At 35.9% G+C, this 24,837-nt stretch overlaps 1 protein-coding gene across 5 annotated transcripts in view; it reads right to left on the bottom strand.

The window, feature by feature from the left end:
* NEO1 (neogenin 1) overlaps window positions 1–24,837 on the bottom strand; it is a 273,254-nt gene that overhangs the window by 103,351 nt on the left and 145,066 nt on the right. For all 5 annotated transcript variants that reach the window (XM_081130188.1, XM_081130191.1, XM_081130187.1 and 2 more), the window contains exons 6-7: window positions 1,924–2,078; window positions 426–546 (exon numbers count right to left, since the gene is read on the bottom strand). In XM_081130188.1, the coding sequence (XP_080986314.1) occupies window positions 426–546; window positions 1,924–2,078 (276 nt within the window). The remainder of the gene's footprint in view (window positions 1–425; window positions 547–1,923; window positions 2,079–24,837) is intronic.

Genomic DNA, 24,837 nt, shown 5'->3' with positions numbered 1-24,837 from the left:
TATAAGTATTTTTTGTGAAAATCACAAAAGGCAAGTTAATTTTATTTTGGAAAAATTGAAGAAAAATTCAATGCAAAATAAATATTGCTTTAAGTAAAGTTTTCCTATTTTATTAGAGCAGAAATATATTTGTGAGATTAAAATGACTGAAATCTGAAGAACATTCATTTTTGTAAGACTCTAATTGTTCAGTTTTTCTTAACACAAATTTCTTTTCAGCATTAGCTAAAATTGTGTTTTTATGTCATTTTAAACAACAGAAATTATTTAGACATCTATTTTTTTCTCTTGGTTATGCCATATGTTGCCCCTTATAAACAGGTCATTAATCATTAGAGATCCTGAAGTGATAGGTACTGTGATAGGTACTAGTTCCTCAAACATACAGTCCTCCTCTTCTTTCTTACTATTTCAGCACCTCTTACCATGTTCAAGGATTATCAGTTGGGCTCCAGCTTGTGCATTTCCAACATCATTCTCAGCAATGCATTGATAGAAACCTTCATCTGATTTCACCAGACCCAAAACTTGAAGATTATGTTCCTTCTGAAGAAGAAAAACATAAATACAATTTTATGATTCAATGATAAACATTAGTTCAAAATCTCAAATATATGCCTTTTCTGGGCAGAAAAAGACAAGTAAAATTGTATGATTCAGGTACTGAATATTATCTACCTATGTACTTGTTAAAGTAACTCACTTTCATTGACAAGGTACTGACTTAAACTGATTAAAACAGGAAACACTGTCATTAACAATTAAGAACTTAATACTCAGAGAAAATCATATCCACGTTTGCAAACTTACACCTTTGCTTGAAAAATATCTGGCATGCAATACCATGTGACCATAGTGAAAGACTGAATTTGTGAATTCAAGGCATTTCATTAACATTATTTCTATTATCAACAGTTCTTAGAGATTAGACTACAATAAGTAAAATCAGGTTGCATATATATGAGCTTTCCTTAAACTATAAAGTACTATATGGATGTTCACTACTGTTACTGTTATTGATATAGTATAATATGGTTTTAAGATTTTTTAAAAATAGTATGAAAATAATGGTAAGAGTAAAAAATGCTAATTTAACCATAACACATTGTTTCTTAGTTATGGTTAAATACTGTGAATTGCTTTTTGTAACTTATGAGTATACATTTTGAAAATAGAAAATATACCCCTACTTAAATGAGAAATTTGTAATGAGACAGTAAGTCTTTAACAACCATAATACTTCTGATTATTTCTATGAATGTCATGTATCTCAAGATATGTCATCAATTCTTGTTACTAAAACCTAGATAATTGGATTACTAAGATGCTAGATAATAATAATAATAATAATAGATAATATTTACTAAGCATTTACTTAATATAAAGTAAAAAACAGTAATGGCTGAATATTCTTAAATACATTTAACACTAATTATTTACTTTTGCATTTACTTTCTAAAAGAATCTTCATATGCATCGTCATAACAATCATCCAACACTGGGTTATACTTATTTTGAAGGGCGTGAGCATCAGTATATGAAGGACAGATTTCTGCTCCTTGAATAGAGAGCTATAAAGACAACTGGTGAGCATGTGCGTGCACGTGTGAGCGCACACACACACACACACATACTAATCATCACCCAGAAAATGGTGGCAGCTGTGTTGAAGAGTGCGCGTATGTTTAAGCAGGAATACTAAACCTAGCACTATTTGCTATGTGATCTTACATAAGCTACCAAAATATTTCTGGGTTCAGCTTTCTCATCATCCAATGAAGAGATTACAATTTGTGTGAATTTTTCTATCTTTGCCTGTGGTACATAAACTGGTGTATATAAGATACCAAATCTCTTGGCGATTACATTCAAAGACATTTAAAGGTTTCAGAAATAAGTGTCCTCCTTTAAAAAGGTACTTACTACAATTTTAAAGTAATCACTTGGGATAACCATATCCCCATTCTTGACCCACTTCACAGTTGGAACTGGTTTCCCAGTCACTTCACATTCAAATACAATATCCATAGATTCATGAGCATATATATTAGTAGGCTGCTTCAGGAATTCAGGTTGGGCTTAAAAATAGAAAGGAAATTAAGATATTAATAAAAATAAAAATAGGTAGCTATTCATATTTCAAGCAATATTTTTTTAAATCACAGAATTCACAGGTTTTTTTTACTTATTTGAGGTTTCCACGTTTTTGTAAAAACATAACAAATATATATATTTAAAATATATGTTAGGAACACAGTATCTGTAAAAATTAGTATTCTGGTATAACTAACTTGAGGAATAATTTAAAAGATAATTTCTGAGTTTCCTTATTGAAAAATATTTAATAAGTTGATTATATAGAAGAAATTGATAATATGAATTTAGCTAAAAATGAATATTAAAGACTATTTCCCTATGATTTATACTATTTTGGAAGAGTCATAATTAAAATTCAAAAAGAGCTGAGAAGATTGACATTATCTTCCTTTTCAGTCAACTTGATGTGTAAACCCCCCCCCCCACAAAGTAATACAAATGTGACAATTAGAGGCCTTAAAATAGTTCACTCACACAACACATTCCCATTAGTAATATCCCTCATTACAAGAAATGGTTCTTAAAGATGGGAGGAGGATGTTTGTGGAAAAGTTAAGTATATTTGAAAAAGCCTGAATAACTCCCTAACTCCCTTTTGCCTTGCCACAAAGTTGTAATCATTGACCTATGAGTAACAGATTCATTAAGATTTTGAATTAGAAGGGTAAAAGTAGATCACCTAGTCCAGCTTCCCACCTAACTGCTGTAATTCCTTACACAATATCCCTGACAAGGGGTATCTTACTGATCACTGAAAGTTTCAAATGATAAGGAACTCCCTGTATCACAAAGCAGCAAGCTCCACTATAGGCTAGTTTCTATTTAACAAACAAACAAGTTATGATAAAAATAGCTCTTCTTTCTTTTTAAACATTTGAGTTAAAATGTGCTCAGCCTGAGAGAATTTTGATTGGGCTTACGTTGAATTTGTGGCAACTTGACATGATAACAATACTGAGTTTTTCTTTCCATAAACATTGTTTATCTCTCCATTTATTTTGATCTTTGATTTCTTTTCTCTCATCAGTGTTTTATAGATTTCAATATACAAATACTATTCCTACTTTGTCAGGTATATGCCTAAATATTTTAAATTTTTGGTGCTACTGTAAGTGGAACTTTAAAATTTTTTTAGTTTCCAGTTGATCACTGCTCATATGTAGAATTGAAAGTGATTTACATATATTGAACTTTATCTTGTGGTCATGCTAAACTCACCCATTAGTTCTAGTAATTTTCTATGGATAATTTTAGGACTATCTACATACATACAACATATATTTACAGATAATTATATGCTGTCTGTAAAAAGAGGCAGTTCTATCTCTTCCTTTTCAAGCTGCTTTCCTCTTTTTTCATTTTCTTGCCTATTACACTAGCTAGAGTGGGGCAGGTCCTCAGAAAAAGTCCAGACTAGCTTTATATTTGTGTAAATGAAGAGTAAGAGTACAGAGAGCAGGCAGAACCCCAGGTAAGAAGTAGGAGCCCAGAAGGGAAAGAATGTTTGATCTTAAGAAGCAATATATACTCACAGTGATGGAAGATTAAGAAAATACAAGTTTGTACAACTAGGTGAAATCAGGGAGATTAATAGTAAATTTGACTATACTTTCAAATACTAATTAGCCATTTGTATTTATTCTTTTGTGAATTCTCTATACACGCTCTGCTATTTTTTCAATTAGAGTACTCACAATTTTCTCATCTACATAGAGCTTTTCACATAATGCTAGTTATCAATTTATGGCCTCTTAGCTCCAAATGCACACTTCTTTGTAATGGACATGGACCTTGTCAGCTAGGGCAACATTAGACTTTGTTAACAGAGGGCAGCGGAGGGGCACCGCAGAGGAATGAGCTTATCTTTCAGACTGGGCGTGCTCTTCTTCTTGCCCTATGGTGTGGCAGCTAGGTTCATGAGAGACCCATTGGGGATCAACCTCCAGCAAATTTTTCTGCTGTCTCTAAGTAAGTTTCTCCAGTTTACTCCAGCTGGTGGATTTCTGTGCACCAGCTCTGACCCAGAGCATCCCACTGGACTGCATCCAGCATATCAGTTCAGACTCATGGCACCCACTTGGCAACTTCCTGCTCATCATCAGTCAGGCCCATGGCACCCTAGCACGCAGCTTGCCACACACCAGCTCAGGCCTATGGCATTTAGCAGGTGATTTCCTGTGGACCAGTTGGCCCATGGCTGTGTCCTCTGGCAGCAACTATAACCTCTTCAAGGTCTGAATCAAAACCTTGGGTAAGGCTCTTTCAGTTTATTCTTTTTCTTGATTCTCCTGCTCAGCTCTAGAGTAGCAGCTGATCCTTATTTACTATTTTATCCTTTTTAGTAGTTAAAACACCTTTTACTACTTAATAATTCTTCATATTAAATTTTCTTTGTTTAAATTCCTGTTGTAATTTATAGCTCCTGACTGGACCCTAACTACTACAGTAAGATATTAACCCTTTCTCACATATGCTGCCAATATTTATTTTTTGTTTTTTAACTCAAGGCACCTGTAGTTATACCAAAGTTTTAAATTTATATTTGGTAAAATTTACTAGCCCTTTTCTTTTTGGCACCTGTATTTTATTATTCTAACACCAAAGGTTTTCTCTGTTTCCATACTATAAAAATATTCACTTACATTTTCCTCTAGTATGTCTATGAAATAATCTGAACTTCACTAAGCAACTAGCTTTATATTTCTCTAAATGACAACTCCAATAGTTCCAATAAAAGTAATTAATCTGAAGTAGTTTTAATATTAAAATTCTCCATACACTTACAGGTGTGGTTATTTCTACATACTAAGGAGTTTCATTGTTCTGGGCCAGAACCACCACAGACTTAATGGCTACAATGATATAATATTTAAAAATATCTAGCAGAACAAGTTCTATCCTTTTATTCCTTTATTTCCTCAAAAATTTCCTAGCATGTTCATTAAGTTGGGGTTTAATCCCAGATGCATTTAGACTCATCTTTGGTTTAGTTTCTGTTCCTTCTCAAAGAAAACAGACAATGAGAACAACCTAGTGTTTTCATTAGAACTGTAATTATTTTCAGATGCAGGAAAAATGAACATGTCTGCAATCCTAAGTGGCCCTACATAAGACCAGATTATTTAAGTTTATTTGTATGTTATTCAATAATGACGTATTGTTAAAGACATTGTAATGACTAAAGAGACCTATAGTTCAGTTCTGGTTCTACCACTGGACATTTTGCTGATTATGGAATTCAGTTTCATCAACTAGACTGTTTCTAAGTACCTCAGGTCTCTAAACAACAGTGATTTTATAATTTTAATTAGACTATCTTTGATTCATAATAGCTGCTAACATTCACGAATGCTTTCCACTTATCACTTAGTTCTCACAACAACCTATTATTTAGGTATTATTACATTATTTCCATTTCACAGGCAAGGGCACTTAAACAAAGAGAGGCTGAATAGCTCCAAATGATCATATAGTTTAGTCAGTGCCAGATGTGGACTTTGAACCTCGTAGTCTGATGCAAAAGCCTATAGTCTTTTTAAAAAAAACGTTTTGTTTGATAGAAAAGAATAATAAACCCTACAATAACTGTTGTATAACTGGAACAATTATCAATTCATGGCCAATACTATTTCATCTACACCCCACCCTATCCCATACTCCTCCCCAGATTCCTTTTTTAAAAAAATTAACTTTATTGTTGAAAGTATTACAGATGTTCCCCCTTCCCCTGCATCATTGACTCCCCTCCTTCCATCCCCTCCCCAGGCTTTCACTGCACTACTGTCTGTGTCCGTGGGCTATGCATACATGTTCTTTGGTTAAACTCTTTCCATCTCCCTGCCCCTCTGCACCGAGATATGTCAGTCTGTTCCATGCATCCATGCCTCTAGACCTATTTTGTTCATCAATTTACTTTGTTCATTATATTCCACATATAAGTGAGATCATCATGTGGTATTTGTCTTTCTCTGGCTGGCTTATTTTACTTAGCACAATACTCTCCAGGTCCATCCATGTTGTCTCAAAGACAACATGTTGTCTTTTTTACAGCCACATAGTATTCCATGGTAAAAATACACCACAGCTCTTTTATCCACTCATCTAACGATAGGCACTGGGGCTATTTCCAGATCTTAGCTATTGTAAATTGTGCTGCTATGAACACAGGGGTGCATAAGTTCTTTGTGACTGGTGTTTCAGGATTCTTTGGATATATTCCTAGAAGTGGGATCACTGGGTCAAACGGCAGTTCCATTTTTAAGTTTCTGCGGAACCTCCATACTATTTTCCACAGGGCTGCCCCAGTCTGCATTCCCACCAGCAGCGTACTAGGGTTCCCTTTTCTCCACATCCACGCCAGCACTTGCTGTTTGTTGATTTGTTGATTACAGGCATTCTGACAGGTGTGAAGCGATACTTCACTGTGGTTTTAATTAGCATCTCTCTGATGATTAGTGACATTGAACATTTTTTCATGTCTTTTGGCCATCTGTATGTCTTCTTTGGAGAAGTGTCTACTTAGGTTCTTTGCCCATTTTTAAATTGTAATGCTTTTCTTTTTGTTAAGTTGTATGAACTCTTTATATATTTTGGAAATTAACCCCTTGTCAGATGTGTCATTGGCAAATGTGTTCCATACAGTGGGCTCCTTTTTTATCCTTTTGATTCTCAAACTACCCCAATCTTTGATGAATGAAAAGCTTGAGTCCACTGGAAGTTCCTGAGTCCTTTTTGACATAACCTTAGTGGTCTTTACTATCTTCTGGTTGCTATATTTAGGCCCTATTTGTGGACAAAGCCAGGAATTTTGTACTTTTAAAATATGAATTCATCATGATTTCTTTCTGGTGTTTCCAATTAAATTCGGGACTACTGGTTTCAACTGGATCTTATTAATTTTACAACTGTATTTCCTTTCTCTCATGCCAAAAATCAGTGTTCTCACTGACACCAACTTAATTACTCGTATGCTATATCTTACATTCAGTAGTCTAAAATAACATTACCAACATTTCCACCAACAATATAATAACAGAAAATAGCTGAAGATTTTTGCAATCCCTACTGTCCTTAGAGTATAACCCACTAGGTATATATAGTCCGATTAGCTTTTATTTTTTTCCCTTGTCCTCAGGTAAGAACCTAAGGATATGTTTTACATTGATTCGAGGGAAAAAGGGATAGAGGGATAGAGGAAGAGAGGGAGTGTGCCTGGGATGGACACTCAAACCAACTGAGCCACACTGACTAGGGCTCGAATTAGTATTTTAAGTTTATTTGTAGTAACTTTCACCCGCAATTGTAACTTTCTGTGTGGCTATACTACCAACTAGATACACATTTAGAATCATTCATTTCATTTTACTTCTCTTTTCAGGAGTTGCTTTGTAATATTTCGAATCTTCAAAAAAAGGTATGTTCAAACAAGTCTTGCTTCTACCCTATCTTCTCCCTTTACCTATAGATAGCGACTTAAAAACATTTTATGGTTTATCCTTTTTTAAAATGATAAGCAAATTAGTACACTGCTGGTGGGAATGCAAACTGGTGCAACCACTATGGAAAACAGTATGGAGGGTCCTCAAAAAATTAAAAATGGAGCTGCCTTTTGACCCAGTGATCCCACTTCCAGTAATATATCCTAAGATTCCTGAAACACTAATCAGGAAGAATATATGCACCCCTATGTTCATAGCAGCACAGTTTACAATAGCTAAGATCTGGAAACAGCCCAAGTGCCCATTAGTAGATAAATGGATAAAAAAGCTGTAGGACATTTACACCATGGAATACTACGCAGCTGTAAAGAAAAAGGATCTCGTACCATTTGGGACACTATGGATGGACCTGGAGAATATTATGCTAAGTGAAATGAGCCAGGCAGAGAAAGACAAGCATCACATGATCTCACTTATGTGTGGAATCTAAAGAACTTAAACTGATGAACAGAATAGATTCAATGACATGGAAGCATAGATCAGACTGACGAATGTCAGAGGGATGGAGGAGGGAGGCTGGGTGGAGGGGGAGAGAGTAACCAAAGAATTTATATGCATATATGCACAACGCAAGGACACGAACAATGGTGGGGAAAGGGTCTGAGGAGGGGGGGTGGGACAGGGTGGAGTGGGTCACTGGGGAGAAAAAGGGCCATCTGTAATATTTTAAACAAAAATAAACTTTTAAAAAATGAGAATATAAGGCAAGTAAGGTGGATTAGAGTTAGATTCTAGAGAACTTTCGCTGTAATAAAATTTATTGAGCACAGAAAAAAAAAAAAAAGATAAGCAAACATACAATTTGTCACCAGCCCTCTTCTTTAGATTAAATAGTAACATACTAAACAAATTTTTTCTACTTTCAAAGCTTGCAATTTTAACCACTATGGAACCATGTTTCCAAGTAATGAATACATTTGAGTCTAAAGGGCTGAGACTTCCCCTAAGACAGAGTATGTAATTCTGGAAAACACAGCAAAATCCTCTTCAAAAAATATCCAATTAATATAATTGTACTACTCATTTTTAGTAAACAGACTTTCAAAGACTATTAGGAAAAAATATCATCACAATGTTCAATTCATTATTTAGTTTTTCCTTTCATGAATTATAAAATAATGCCTTTAAATTGTTCTCTAGATTTTAACTTCTCTGTAGACAGTATTTATACCAATTAAACACAATGTAAGAGCAGATGTTTGTGGTTGGTAAGTTAAATGATAACTAGAGAGCAAATGAGTCAATTACCATAAAAAAATAAGGGCTGTAATGGAAAATCATGCATTTCATTACCAAAGAGATAATTAAGCTTCAAATTCTCTTTGACAGCTCCCTACCCCTTCTAATGCCATCATCATTATAAGAGTAATTTTAGGCTGAGATTCCAAGATGGTGGTGGATTAAGTGGAAGCTACACTGACTCTCTCCCAGGACCAAACTGGAATTACAACTAAAACACAGAAAAACCATCATGAATAATCAACTGAAGATGAGGTGAAGAGAACCCCTATAACCAAGGGCCTAAAGTGGAAACTGCATAGAGACTGGTAGGAAATGTGGAGGGGTGAGAGGGCTGGCTGGGCTCCCACAGGCAGCAGCTGAAGGTCCAGAAGGATCTCTCAGCTGTGGGGGGTTCTCACTGAGAACTCTGGGGCCTAAACCCCAAGCTGGGCTTCCCAGCCCAGAGCACCAGAACTGAGAAAGGTGTCCACATAACATCTGGCTGTGAAAAGCAGCGGGGTATCTGTATGCCAGGGAGAGGCGGTTGGAAATGCAGGAGCCCTCTTTACTTATTTATTTATTTATTTTTAAATATATCTTTATTGATTTCAAAGAGAGGAAGGGAGAGAAAGAGATGGAAACATCAATGATGTAAGTCACTGATTGGCTGCCTCCCGCACGCCCTGCACTGGGGATTGAGCTGGCAACCCGGGCAATACCCTGATCAGAAACTGAACCTTGAATTCCTGGATCATAGGTCGATGCTCAACCGCTGAGCCATGATGGCCAGTACAGGCATGTGAGTGGTATAAGAAGAATCCTGGGTTTCAGGCTATTGAGTTGGAGCTCAGAGGGCGGCAATCCACATTGCTGTGCTGAGACATTACCCCATACTGCAGAGGACACCTTTCTCAGGCACACCTTTGCCAGCCAGGCAGCTTTTGCCTGGGGAGGGAGGAAGCAATTGCCCCACCCACTGGAAAACCTCTCTCCTCATACTGAATCTATACCATGCTATGGTCTACAGCCTGAGGCTCATTAGGAGACTAAGATCAATCATCCTGCAGGCAGAGGTGGACCCCTGGGAGCTCTGAGTCTCTGCCTGATCTGCTTCTGGACCTGGGCCTTAGAAGAGCATACTTCAGTGTGCATCTTGGTCCTGTCCAAATGCACCTAGCCACAGCAGAGGGAACAACAGCCAGCCCAGCAGAGGAAACCACACACCGTAGGTTGCTGATAGCTCCAAAAAGGATACTCAAAGCCAGTCACAAACAGCATCTGACACTGGCCTGCACCAGAGACCCTCTAAAAAGATGGAGACTCCTAGCAGATCTACCTAATACAAAGAAAGAAACCCAAATAGGCAGCCAAAATGGGCAGACAAAAAAACAAGCCCCAAATGAAAGAACAAAAGAAATCTCCAGGAAATAGCTAAGTGAAATGGAGATAAGCAATCTATCAGATATAGAGTTCAGAATACTGATTGTAAGGATGCCCAACAGCATGAAAAAAGATACGGAAACTATGAAGGATGACATAGCAGAAATAAAGAAGACAGTGGAAGGAATAAACAGCAGATCTGTGGATCGGATCAGCGAATCAGAAGACAGGGTAGAAAACAATCACTCAATCAGAGATCCAAAAAGAAAATACAATTAAAAACAGGACAGATTAAGGAAGTGGTGGGACAATATGAAATGTAACAATATCTGCATCATAGGAGTGCCAGAAGAGGTCAAAAGTAAGCAAGGGTTACAGAACCTGCTTGAAATAATAATGTCAGAAAACTTCCCTAACCTGGTCAAGGAAAAAGTCACACAAGTTCAGGAGGCACAGAAAGTCCCAAGCAAGAAGAATCCAAAGAGGCCCAAGCCCAGACACATCATAATTAAAATGCCAAAAATTCAAGACAAAGAGAAAATCTTAAAGGGAGCAAGAGAAAAGCAATCTGTTACCTACAAAGGAGCTCCCATAAGGATGTCAACTTATTTCTCATCAGAAACTGTACAGGCCAGAAGGGAATGGCATGAAGTATTCAAGGTAATGCAAAACAAGCATCTGAAACCAAGAGTACTCTATCCAGCAAGGCTATCATTCAAAAAGGATGGTGAAAAAAAAGAGCTTCCTAGACAAAAAAAGGCTAAAGGAGTTTACCACCACCAAATCAGCATTGCCATAAATATTAAAGGGGCTGCTGTAATAAGTAGAAATAGAGAGAGAGAAAAACATAAGCATAAAGCATTAAAATGGCAATAGACAAGTACCTAACAATACCCTTAAATGTAAATAGATTAAATTCTTTAATCAAAAGGTATAGGGTAGCCGAATGGATAAGAAAACATGACCCAAATATATGCTGTCTACAAGAGGCCCACCTCAGAACAAAAGACTCACACAGGATGAGAGTAAAGGGATAGAAACAAATTTTCCATGCAAATGGAAGTGAATAAAAGAGCTGGGGTGGCAATACTCATATCTGACAAAATAGACTTCAAAATAAACACTGTAACGAGAGACAAGAAAGGTCACTATGTAATACTACAGGGATTGATCCAACAAGAGGACATAACTATGATAAACATATATGCACCCAATATAGGAGCACCTCAATTTACATAAAATCTTCCTGAGGACTTTAAGGAAGAGATAGACAACAATACAATTCATAGTAGGGGACTTTTACACAACCTGACTTCTCTGGATAGATCTTCCAGACAAAAAATCAACAAGGAAACAGTGGCCCTAAAGGGCCCACGAGATCAGGTGGATTTAAATGACATTTACAGAATATTCCACCCCAAAGCTGTACAATATACATTCTTCTCAAGTGCACATGGGACATTCTCAAAGATAGACCACATGTTAGGACACAAAACAAGTCTCTACAACTTTAAGAAGAATGAAATCATATCAAGTATCTTCTCAGACCACAATGGCATGAAATTTGAAATGAACTACAATAAAAACACTAAACAACATTCAAACACATGGAGGTTAAATAGCATGTTATTAAACAAGTAAAAGGTTAACAAAGAGATCAAGGAAGAAATCAAAAACCTCCTGGAAACAAATGAAAATGAACACACAACAACCCAAAATCTATGGAGCACAATGAAAGCAGTCCTGAGAGGGAAGTTCATAGCATTAAAGGCCTAATTCAGAAAAACAAAAGACAAATCTAATAAACTATCTTACACTACAACTTAAAAACTTAGAAAGAGAACAACAAGAAAAGCCCAAAGTAGAAAGAAGGAAATAATAAAGATCAGAGCAGATATAAATGACATAGAGACTAAAAAAAAAAATACAAAAGATCAATGAAACCAAGAGCTGGTTCTTTGAAAAGATAAACAAGACTAATGAACCTTTAGCCAGACTCATCAAGAAACAAAGAGAGGACCCAAATAAATAAAATCAGAAATGAAAGAGGTCAAGTAATAACTGACCCAAAAGAAATACAAAAGATTGTAAGAAAATACTATGAACAACTATATGCCACCAAACTGGACACCCTGGATGAAACTGACAATTCCTAAGAAAGTACAACTTTCTAACACTCAATCAGAAAGAGTCAGAAAACCCGAGTAGACCAATAACTGCTGATGAAATTGAAGTGGTGATAAAAAAACTCGCAAGATGGCTTCACAGGGGAGTTTTACCAAACATTGAAAGAAGAACTAACACCTATCTCCTCCTCAAACTAATCCAAAACATCCAAGCTGAAGAAAAACTTCCAAGCTCTTTTTATGAAGCCAGTGCTAGTCTTATTCCAAAACCAGATAAAGACCCAAACTACAAAAAAAGAATTACAGGCCAATATTCCTGATGAACATAGATGCTAAAATCCTCAACAAAATATTAGCATATCGGATCCAGTAATATGTTTAAAAGATCATACATCATAATCAAGTGGGATTAATTTCAGGGGTGAAAGGCTGGTACAATGTTCTCAAATCAATTAACGTGAAACATCACATACACTAATTGAAAGGCTAAAATCACATGATCATATCAACAGATGCAAAAAAAGTATTCGACAAAATCCAACAATCATTTTTGATAAAAATTCTCAGCAAAGTGGGAATACAGGGATCTTACATCAACATAATAAAGGCCATATATGACAAACCTAGAGTCAACATCACAGTCAGTGGGCAAGAACTAAAACCACTTCCCCTAAGAACAAGAACAAGAACAAGAACAAGAACAAGAACAAGAACAAGAACAAGAACAAGAACAAGAACAAGAACAAGAACAAGAACAAGAACAAGATGAAGAACAAGAACAAGACGGGGGCATCCACTTTCTCCACTCTTATGCAACATAGTACTGGAAGTCCTAGCCACAGAAATCAGACAAGAAGAAATCATAAAAGGCATCCAAATTGGAAAGGAGGAAGTAAAACTGTCATTATTTGCAGATGACATGGTATTATACATAGAAAATCCTAAAGACTCCACCAAAAAACTACTAGATTTAATATATGAATTCAGCAAGGCAGCAGGATACAAAATTAACACCCAGAAATTGATCGCATTTTTATACACCAATAATAAGCTCTCAGAAAGAGAAACTAAAAAAACAATCCAATTTACCACTGCAACAAAAACATTTAGATACTTAGGAATAAACTTAACCAAAGAGGTAAATGTACTCAGAAAACTATAGGACATTGAAAAAAGAGATAGAGGAAGATATAAACAAGTGAAAGAATATACCTTGTTCATGGATTGGAAGAATTAACAGCATTAAAATGTCCATACTACCCAAAGCAATCTATAAATTCAATGCAATCCCTAATAAAATAATAGCAGCATATTTCACAGACCTAGAACACACACTTTAAAAATTTATACGGAACCAAAAAAGACCCTGAATAGCCACAGCAATCTTGAGAAAGGACAACAAATTTGGCAGGATCACAATACCAGATATCAAGTTATACTACAAAGCCACTGTAATCAAAACAGCCTGGTACTGGCACAAGAACAGGCATATAGATTAGTGGAACAAAACAGAGAACCCAGAAATCAACCCAAACCATTCCACCACTCAATATCTGACAAAGGAGGCAAGAGCCTACAATGGAGTAAAGACAGTCTCTTCAATAAATGGTGTTGGGACAGTTGGACAGGTACATGCAAAAAAATGAAGCTATTCCACCAACTTATACCATACACAAAAATAAACTCAAAATGGATAGAAGACTTGAAACCATAAAAATCCTAAAAGAAAACGTAGGCAGCAAAATCTCAGACATCTCTCATAGCAATATGTTTGCTGATACATCTCCTTGGGTAAGAGAAACAAAGGAGAAAATAAACAAATGGGACTACATCAAACTAAAAAGCTTCTGCACAGCAAGAAAACCATCAACAAAACAAAAAGCCCACTGTATGGGAGAACATATTTGCCAATGACACATCTGATAAGGCATTAACCTCCAAAATATAGAATGTACTCATATGACATAACAAAAGGAAGAAAAACAATCCAATTAAAAAACGGGCAAGGGACTTAAATACACACTTCTCCAAAGAGGACATACATATGGCCAAGAGATATATGAAAAAATGCTTAAAGTCACTAATCATCAGAGAGAAGCAAATTAAAACCACAATGAGGTATCACCTCACACGTGTCAGAATGCCTATAATCAACGTTATCAACAAACAAGTGCGGGCGTGGATGTGGAGAAAAGGGAACCCTAGTATACTGCTGGTGGGAATGCAGACTGGTGCAACCACTGTGGAAAACAGTATGGAGGTTCCTCAAAAAGTTAAAAATGGAACTGCCGTTTGACCCAGTGATGCCACTTCTAGGAATATATCCTAAGAAACCCAAACACCAATCAGAAAGAACTTATGCACCCTTATGTGCACAGCAGCACAGTTTACAATAGCTAAGATCTGGAAACAGCCAAAGTGCCCATCAGTAGATGAGTAGATAAAAAAGCTGTGGTACATTTACACCATGGAATACTATGCAGGTGTAAAAGAAGAGGATCTTGTACCCTTTGGGACAGCATAGATGAACCTAGAGGGTATTATGCTAAGCGAAATAAGCCAGTCAGAGAAAGAAAAGTATCACATGATCTCACTCATATGTGGAATATAATGAACAAAATAAACTGATGAACAAAATAGATAAACAGATATAGAAGCATGGAAGAGACAGATGAATCTCAGGGGAGAGGCGGGGGTGGGAGAGTAGATAGGGAGAGATTAATCAAAGAACTTTATGCATAAATGCATAACCCACTGACACAGGCAATAGTATGGGGAAGGCCTGGGGTTGGGGCAGATGCAGGATGGAGGGGATCAATGTGGAGAAAAAAAGGGGGACATCTGTAATACTTTTAACAATAAAGATAAATTAAACATGAATAAATAAATAAATAGATAAATAAAATGCCATCTTCTTAAAAAAAGAGTATTTTTAATTGCTAAATGCACAAGTATAATTTAATACTAAAATATGTTACATTCACAAAATTCTTTTACTGGAAACATCGCTTAATTCCATCACTGTTACATAATATTAGAAATCACCACTCAATTCAAACAGAAAACAATATAGGGTCAACACCAAATGTTTCAAGGTTGTATTATGGTGTTATTTGGAAGATTTTAACAATTTTCATTTATATTAGTTCTGAATTGGTAGAGTTTCTATTGTTTGATTGTAAAGGTTTAAATGTCAAAATTATTTAAAAGCTCTTAGAGAAATAAAGCAACTTTGTCTGTTCTTTAGCTTTTCTATAATTCACAAAATTACATGTGAGTCCTTTAAAAAAGAAACAAACAAACAAAACAAACAAATAAAAAACAAGAATATAACAGCCTGAGATCCCTTTAGGGATGTTGACAGTCTAATCACAAGTCTGCTATAATTACCGGCTCAACTAACAAAGCATAAATACACTGGAACCACTGGAACCGTCCAATATTTCTTAAGAAAGCTTCTCGTTCCAATAAATGTAAATAGGTTTACCTTTAATCTCCAGGAGAAATAAGTGAAATCATAACAATGAAGCAACACTATGACAAAGTTGTCCCACACGACCTTGAAAATGTATTTCTATTGTCCATCCCCACAACTCCAGCTCCAGTTTCACCACCTTTCCTTAATCCTACCCCTCAACTTAGCTATCAGGTACTCACCCTCCAGATTTTAACAAAAACATTTCCTCAAAGAAGCTTTTCTTGATTCATAGGCCCCCACTTTTCCTCCCCATTCCTAGGCCACGACTGCCCTATTTATATCATTGAAAGGCCAGGGGACTAAACCTTGACAGGTGCTCAATGCATATACGTGGAAATATATGGTTACATTCACAAAATTCACTTGAATTCTAATAATTCCACTAATTAGCACTATAAGAGAATTAGATGTTCAGGATAAGAAGTTTCTCAGGGTTTCTCAAGTTTTTCAAGGATTCAAGTTTTTTTTACCATCGCTTCTCCAATAAAAGTTCATAAATTTATTCTTTGCCGCCTATGAATTATCCACTTTTTAAATTTTGTTTTAAAATATTGATAATATAAAATCTTAAGAAACATGTAATTTCAGCACTCGCCTTTGTGTTTATGTTTACAAGTTGGCTCTGTGATTGCAGAACTTAATCTTAACGTAATGGCTCTAAAACTTGGGGTCTTAGGGTCCCTAAAGCTCTTAAATTTAAGAGACTGTGCTCTAAACGTGATTTTTCTTTTAATTTGAAGAATTCACAAACATCTTTACTAAATAAAGGCTCTTCTCCTTAATAAGACTGAACATACTTAATCTTTGCATGATATCCCAGTATTATCATGATGAGCATTAATTATGTACCACATCTAGACGGAGAAAAGATGAAGGTTGGTTACTTTAACTTGGCTCTACAAGCACGTTAGGAATGATCCCTAAGTAGCTGAACTCAACTTGTAACCTCTGTGATTTCAGCCTTGTAGCATCACACGAAGGACTTAGGACAATGTTTCTCCAAGTGAGATCTACATACTATTTGCAGAGATACAAAAAGATACTTAGAAAAATGCTGAGTGTTGGGCCTTGAGAATTCTGAAAGATGAGGCTACAAAATCTGCATTTTAACAAGCTCACCCGGATTATTCTCCACCACACTAAAGTGTGAGAACTTGGCATTAGGGGTCACAAAAGGAGATGACTGTACATACATCATCACCACTTTATATACAGAGAGAGGTCCCCAATTTTTGTACCTTCCAGGATCACATAATTCATTCATTTGCTCAATCATTAAACAGATATTTAATGAGCAACTACTGAGCTACAAAGACATTTTACTGGAGGCTATGAGAGAGACAGACAATAAATACGTGTGTTTAATAAACTGTAAAGTAAGAAAGGAATGATGTTTTAAGAGAAGATAAAGTGATACACAGGTGGGAATTTGAAAGGAGAGATCTATTTATGCATAGAGGGATATATAGAAAACTGGTGTAGTGGTTATCTCACAGAAGGATAAGTGGAAAATGGCATATAAAGAGAAATGAACAGTGACTTGTTACATATACTTTTCCCCTTATATTTAAAATTGTGGTAAAATAAACATAACATAAAATTTACTATCATAACCATTTTTAAGTGTATAGTTCACTGGCATTAAATACATTCACACTGTTGTATAACCATCACTCCGCTCCACTCCAGAACTCTTTTCATCTTGTAAAACTGAAACTATAGCCATTAAATAGTAACACCCCACTCCCCACCTCTCCCCCTCTAGACCCTGGCAACCACCCTTCTACTTTCTGTCTCTATGATTTTGAAATTAAATTTTGTTGAGTATCAGCTATGAGTCAGTACTTAAAGTCTCAAAATGTGAAATATATTTATATATATATATAAAATATAATTCTGTTACACAATCACTGGAAATCAACCATTATGCTCCCACTAAAAATGGCTGACAATAACAACTCTGTTCAATGTAATAACTTGCTTACATGTTATTCTCTCACTTTACGCACTAGGGTGATAACTGATCTAAATTCTGTAGTTCTCTTTGACCTAGACCTTAGGGCCAATGCTTCACAAATAATTTACCTCACAAATAATTTACCTCACAAGCGTGGAAAGCAAAAATGCTCCAGGGTTTTGGGGGAAATGGTGTTTTACAACTAATACAGTGATTAGATTTTTTAAAAATACTTGTAATTAGATGAAGACTAATATCCTAGGCAAATTTATTTACTCTATGTAGAGATATTATGAAATAGTTTACGAAGAAAAATATTTGGACTTGATTTCTAAATTAGTGACATTTCATAGGACATTTAACGTTATTCCTGTGCTTCTTCAAGAGAAATTCAAACAGCCATAATAAGAAAATTTTCAAACCCAAAAATAGTAATAGCATAAGGTGATAGCTAAAATTTAACTACTTCTAAAGACAAGTCAAGCAAAGGCCTAAAATTGTATCAATATTTTAATTTTTCTATTGCTCATTTCTTTGAGGTACTGATAAACAGTCAATTCCCTAACACAACCCTTTAAGAATTCTCTTTAATATGACTGACAAAATATGTATCATCTACACAGGAAACCAACACTGTTTAGAAAATACCTCACAAAGAAAGACAGAAGAATGACCAACGCAGATGGTAAAGTACTCAACATACTAATCATCAGGGAAATGCAAATTAAAACCATACTGAGATACCACTACACACTACCAGGATGACAACAATTAAAAAGACTGACAACATCAAATGCTGGCCAGGATGTGGAGCAAGAACTCATATACACTGTTGATAAGAATGTAAACTGGTACAACCACTTTGGGAAAAGATCTGGCATAATACTCAGGAATACTAATCAGAGAGAAAGAAAAAAAAGGAAGCAGACAACTAATATATGCAACATGAATGAATTTAAAATACGTTATGCTCTGCCCTGCCCAGTGTGGCTCAGTTGGTTGGAACATTGTCCCATATACCGAAAGGTTGCAGGTTTGATTCCCAGTCAGGGCACATACCCAGGTTGTGCGTTTGATCCCCTCTTGGGGTGCGTACAGGGGGCAACCAACTGATGTCTCTCTCTCTCACATCAATGTTTCTCTCTCTCCCTTCCCCTCACCTTCTCCCTTGCTCTCTCTCTCTAATGTCAATTAAAAACATATCCTCAGGTGAGAATTTTAAATTAATTAAATTAAATATGTTATGCTTTGTGAAAGAAGCCTTACATAAACAAGTATAGATGACATGATTATATATATATATGAAGTTTTAGAAAAGGCAAACTAATATACAGTGGGGGGAAAACTAAGAGTAGCTGCCTCTAGGGTTAGTAAGGACAGGGTTTGCTGGGAAGGGATATGAGGAAGCTTTCTGCAATGATGGTAATATTCTGTATCTCGAGAGGGGCTTTGGTTGTATAGTAATGAATATTTACTGGAACACATTAACAGCACACTTAAGATTTGAGCACTTCACTGTATATAAATCTTACCTTAAAGAAAACAACTCACAAACAAAATATAATTCTCTAGCTAATGTTATAAATGCTTAAGTATTTGGTGATGTCTGCCATTTACTCTGAAATATACTGAAAAATTAAGATGGAAAGATTGATAGATATGTATTATAGTAATTACAGTAAAATGTCAATTGTAGACCCTAGGTAGTGTTTCTTTCAAGGTTTTATTGTAAAAACTTTCTAAACCCTCAGAAATATCGAAAAAATTGAAAAAGATTTTTTCTTTAGGAAAAAAATATTCTCCACTACCCCATCATTCTTACTACTAGAAAATTACTATGATTAAGAGTTTTAAAAGAAAAAAAAAAGTACTACTATTTTGAAAAATAGTTGAGAAAAAAGAATATTACTCAGCCATAAAAAAATGAAACGCCCAGCCAGGCGTGGCTCAACTGTTGAGAGTTGACCTAGGATCCAGGCGACTGGGATTCGATTCCCAGTCAGGGCACATGCCCGGGTTGCGGGCTCAATCCCCAGTCAGGGTAGTGCAGGAGGCAGCCAATCAATGACTCTCTCATCATTGATGTTTCTCTCTCTCTCTCTTCTTCTCTCTAAAATCAATAAAGATATATTTTTTTTTAAAAAAATAATAAAACCCTACCATTTGTGACTACATGGATAGGCCTAGAGAGTATTATCCTAAGTGAAATAAGTCAGACAAAGAAAGAAGAATACAACATGATTTCACTTATATGCAGAATCCAAAGAACAAAATGAACAAATAAACAAAACAGAAACAAACTCATAGATATAGAAAACAAACTGATGGTTGCCAGGGGTGTGGGAAATGGGCAGAAAAGGGTAAGGAGATTAAGAGGTACAAACTTCCAGTTATAAAATAAGTCTCAGGGATGTACTGTATAACATAGGGAATATAGTCAATAATATTGCAATAATTTTACATGGTGAGAGATGGTTACTAGACCTATTGTGGTGATCACTTCTCAAGGTATAAAAATGTTGAATCACTAGTTGTACCCCTGAAACTAATATTGTATGTCAATTGTAATTTAAAAATTAAAAAAAATTTTAAAAAGAGGAAGATAACTAAAATTAGAGACTGAGAAGTTTAAGAGATTACAAAAAACTTACTGACACTATGACTAAAATTACTAAAATTCTTCCTCACATGGATTTCTTCATCAAGTCGGTAAATTTGGTAGCATCCCTCAAAGGAAAAGAAATACAGTTCAATAAGATTTAAGATAGTGAATACTATATGGAACACATACATTACCTCAAAAAGGCCAAATATATAACAGATTCAAGAAAAGATAGCTAAAATTAACAATAAGACCTAGAATGGGCTAAACTTGAAATTCTGAGGTCAAGGCAGATAACCCAGGAAGGAGAGTAATGCCAATGATGACAGCTAAATCTTCTCATTTATTTCTGGGCTGGAAGGGGCATGACTTTGCTCTAATATAGCAATTTTTATGTTCTTTAAATAAAGTTTTTAAAAAATTACTAACGTTTTATCCAATCTGCAAGACAAGATAAGGAGTCTAGCATTCACAGACTTAGGTGGAAGCCTAAAAAGCTAGATGAGGCGCAAGAGTGGACTGTGACTGGCCTGGTTTGTGAACCACAAAATATGGAGCCAAGGAACATCTAATGGTTGGTGGCATGGGACAAACCAAAACAGAAAATCATCTGAGATGTCAATCTGAATAAATCATCCAAGGAAGAAGCAAAATCTAGGTAAACAGGCAAAAAAACAAAAACAAAACAAAAAACCCCACAAAAACAAAGAAATCGTAGAATCAAGTGAAGACGACTTAGAAAGGAAAGGTTCTTTGAACCCCAGGGACACTAGCTAAGGCAGATTTACTAAATGCCCACGGTGCATCAGGCATTGTAATAGGAATCTTTCTTACACCATCACCACAAAGAAGGCATTCTTATCTTCATTTTACAAATAAAAAACGTACCTCAAATAATGATTAAGCCAAGATCACATGACCAGAGACTAAAAAATGGGGACAGTCCTCCAAAATACCTTTCATCATACCATAATCCCTCTTTGAGGTACAGTGCTGATCTCTAAGCGTCTCAGAGAAACCAGGGAGCCATTTCTATACATGATTTCAGCTTATTTGTCCCACAAAGCTTCCTCTGGATTAGGATCATTTGGTAACATAAAATCACAATGGAGTTGAGCTGTTCTCAGGCTGCATTTTGACTAACGCAAAACAGCAAACAGGCACAATCTTCATACATGTGAATGATCTCTATTCTGCAACACCTTCCCAGGCGGAAACCATACACATGTATTCCACATAAATCCAGGTTCTAACCTTACATTACACTTCATTTTATTTCATGTGAATATTCCTCGTCTTTTCCAGAATAGTATGCAAAGACATTATATTATCTTTCCATTTAATAGTCTTCTAAAATATGGTTTTGGTTGGATGCATAGTATTCTGACATATGAATAGACCATAATTTATTTAACCAATAACCTACTGTTGGCCATTTAGGGGGTTTCTAATTTTTCTCCATTAAATATATATTGCTCAAATAAATCCATACCACTGCAATTTCTATGCATATATCTTTGCACAAATCCCAAATTATTTCATTAAAACAAATTATTAGAAGTGGAATTGTTGGTCAAAGGACATGCAAGTTTTAAGGCTTTGGATTACGTTAGCAACTGCCCTCCAAAAAGGTTACATCAATTTGACTATTACCAGCAATATATGAAAATCCCCATTCTACTGTCATTTTTGGCAAGGGTGGTTATTATTTTAAAACTCTAGCTATAAGGCCAAAAAAAAAGCTGCTTTAACCTGCATTTCTTCTACTTTTAGTGAGGGTGAATTATTTTCAGGTCAACTGTCCATTTTCATCTCATTTTTGTAAACAGATTGTTTTATTTTTCCCCTTTTTTCAACTGAAGCATTTTTTTGGTTCTTATAAATTTTTAAGTGCCACCTGTATCTGCTGCAATTATTTTTCCAAGTCTTTAATTAAAGGAAGGGTTTTGATCACTTTTGCCATTCTGAAGAATGGATTTCAAGAGAGATTAGGGTTAGAACAAGAGACCAGTTTAGGGTACCAATGCAATAGTTCAAGGAAGAGATTAACTGAACTTGAATTAGGGGAATAAAAACAAGGAGAATGAGAACCTAATGAACTAGAGGTGGGAAGAAATAAAAAAGACTGAAATAATTGTTTTTAGCACAAGTGGTTAGGTGGGCAGTGATACCACTGATATGCAGAAAATCGGAAGAGAAAGATTTTGAGAGAATGTTCAGTTCAATTTTAGACATGTGAAGTTTGAGGTACCTGTGAGACATCCAAATGGAAATATCTGAAGCTCTCAGCAAGGGATCTGGTTTAGGAATTTGGGAGTTACTGTTATGTAAGTTATATCTGAAACCATGAGCATGAGGCATAGTAGGCTGAAGACAGAATTCTGTGGAACACTAATATTTTAATGAGCAAGTTGAAGAAATGATGCCCATGAAAGGAAAACAGAAAAAATGGACAGAGAAGTAAAAGGAGAAAGAGGGTAATACAGTGTTATCAAGCCAAAGTAGTGGGGTATCTCTGAAAGTAAAGATGAGGGGATTCAATGCACAGTTTGGAGCCATGATGGCAAATAAAAAAAACTGTGAGGATTCTTAAGTAGCCATTTGGAAGATAGCTCATCCATCTTTAATGGTTTCAGTATTTTTATAAAAGTTTTGTTACCACCTGGCTGGTGCTGCTCAATGGTTAAGTGTCTACCCAAGCACCAGGAGGTTGCGGTTGAATTCCAGTCAGGGCACAGGCCAGGGAGTCAGCTGACTGATGTTTCTCTCTCTCTCCTTCCCCCTTCCTCTCTCTCTAAAATCAATAAAAACATATAAAAAAAAGTTTTATGTTGCCTTATGGAAGGCATCAACAAGTTAAGACAGGGAATTAATAAAGATGGTAAAAGCACTGTTTGTGAACAGATGTGCATATGAAGGTGGTAATTATGACCTCAATTATATAAGTTAGGGTAATGTTTCAACTTTTCCCAGAATAACCTTTTTGAAGATATTTTTTAAGCCCAATTTCTTTTATACTAGAAGTCAATGAAAAACAAGGTGCAAAGGAAAACACGAACAATAAAATAGCCGGAAACATCAAATCATTCTAGTTGTCACATTTCACAATTTCAATACAAAGTCTCATTTATTCATTTAATAATTATTTGCTAATAATCTACTATGATAAAAATACATTCAGACCAGTCTATGTTAAGCATAGATCAGACTGACGAATGTCAGAGGGATGGAGGAGGGCAGGTGGGTGGAGGGGGAGAGATTAACCAAAGAATTTATATGTATATATGCACAACCCAAGGACACAGACAATGGTGCAGAGGGACTGGGGAGGGAGAGAGGAAGGGTGGAATGGGTCATTGGGGAGAAAAAGGGACATTTGTAATATTTTAAACAAAACAAAACAAACAAAAAGACCAGTCCATGTTGATAAGAACTCCAGTCCGCTAGTAGAGGGAAAAGGCACAAAACAAATCAGTGAGAAACACTGCTGGTAAAAAGATATATATATATATATATATATATATATATATATATATACATTTTTAAATATATCTTTATTGATTTCAAAGAGAGGAAAGGAGAGGGAGAGAGAGAGACAGAAACATCAATGATGAGAGAGGCATTGATCGAGCCCACAACCCAGGCACGTGCCCTGACCGGGAATCGAACCCCGACCGCCTGGATCCCAGGTCGACGCTCAACCGCTGAGCCACACCCGGCTGGGCAAAAGATAGCTATTTTAAGACATGATAATTACCTGAGGGTATCAGGATGGTTACAGAAAGCTTCACAGAGGGGTAACGTTAACTAATTTTAAAGGACTATGAGGAAATTTTAGCTGGGGGTGACAGGACACAGGGAACAGAGCTATCAAATAGCACAGTATATTCAGCAAAGTGTATGCAGTTTGGTAAAGATAACTCTATTTCCATCCCAGGTTCAGGTGGAACAGTGCCAAAGTTTATTTATTTATTTTAAGCAAGTTAGCTTTTTTTAAAAAAAAAATATATCTTTATTGATTTGAGAGAGAGGAAAGGAGAGGGAGGGGGGGGAGAGAGAGAGAGAGAGAGAGAGAGAGAAACATCAATGATTAGAGAGTCATTGATCGAGCCCGCAACCTGGGCATGTGCTCTGACTGGGAATCGAACCCCGATCACCTGGATCCTCGGTCGACGCTCAACTGCTGAGCCACGTCCGGCAGGGACCAAAGTTTATTTAACTAATCCTTATAACAAGTAATTTAACTGATAAAAAACAACAACTAAGATACAGATAAATTAAATAACTTGGTTAAGTTCATATAGCTAAATAAGTGACAGAAATGAGACTAGAACCCAGGCATACTTGGTTCAGAGACTGCTCTTAATTAACTTCTCTGTGGTGCCTCTCAGCTAACACTGCAAAAGTTGAGCAGAGCTCGTATGTAGGATGTGGTTGTTTTGTACATATGCTATAAGGAGTTTGCTTTTATCCTAAGC

The sequence above is a fragment of the Miniopterus schreibersii genome (genome assembly GCF_964146895.1).
Source record: "Miniopterus schreibersii genome assembly, chromosome: 1".
Classification (NCBI taxonomy): Eukaryota; Metazoa; Chordata; class Mammalia; order Chiroptera; family Miniopteridae; genus Miniopterus; species Miniopterus schreibersii.
Note: the sequence above shows the minus strand (reverse complement) of the source record. Positions and strands in the feature narration are given on the sequence as shown.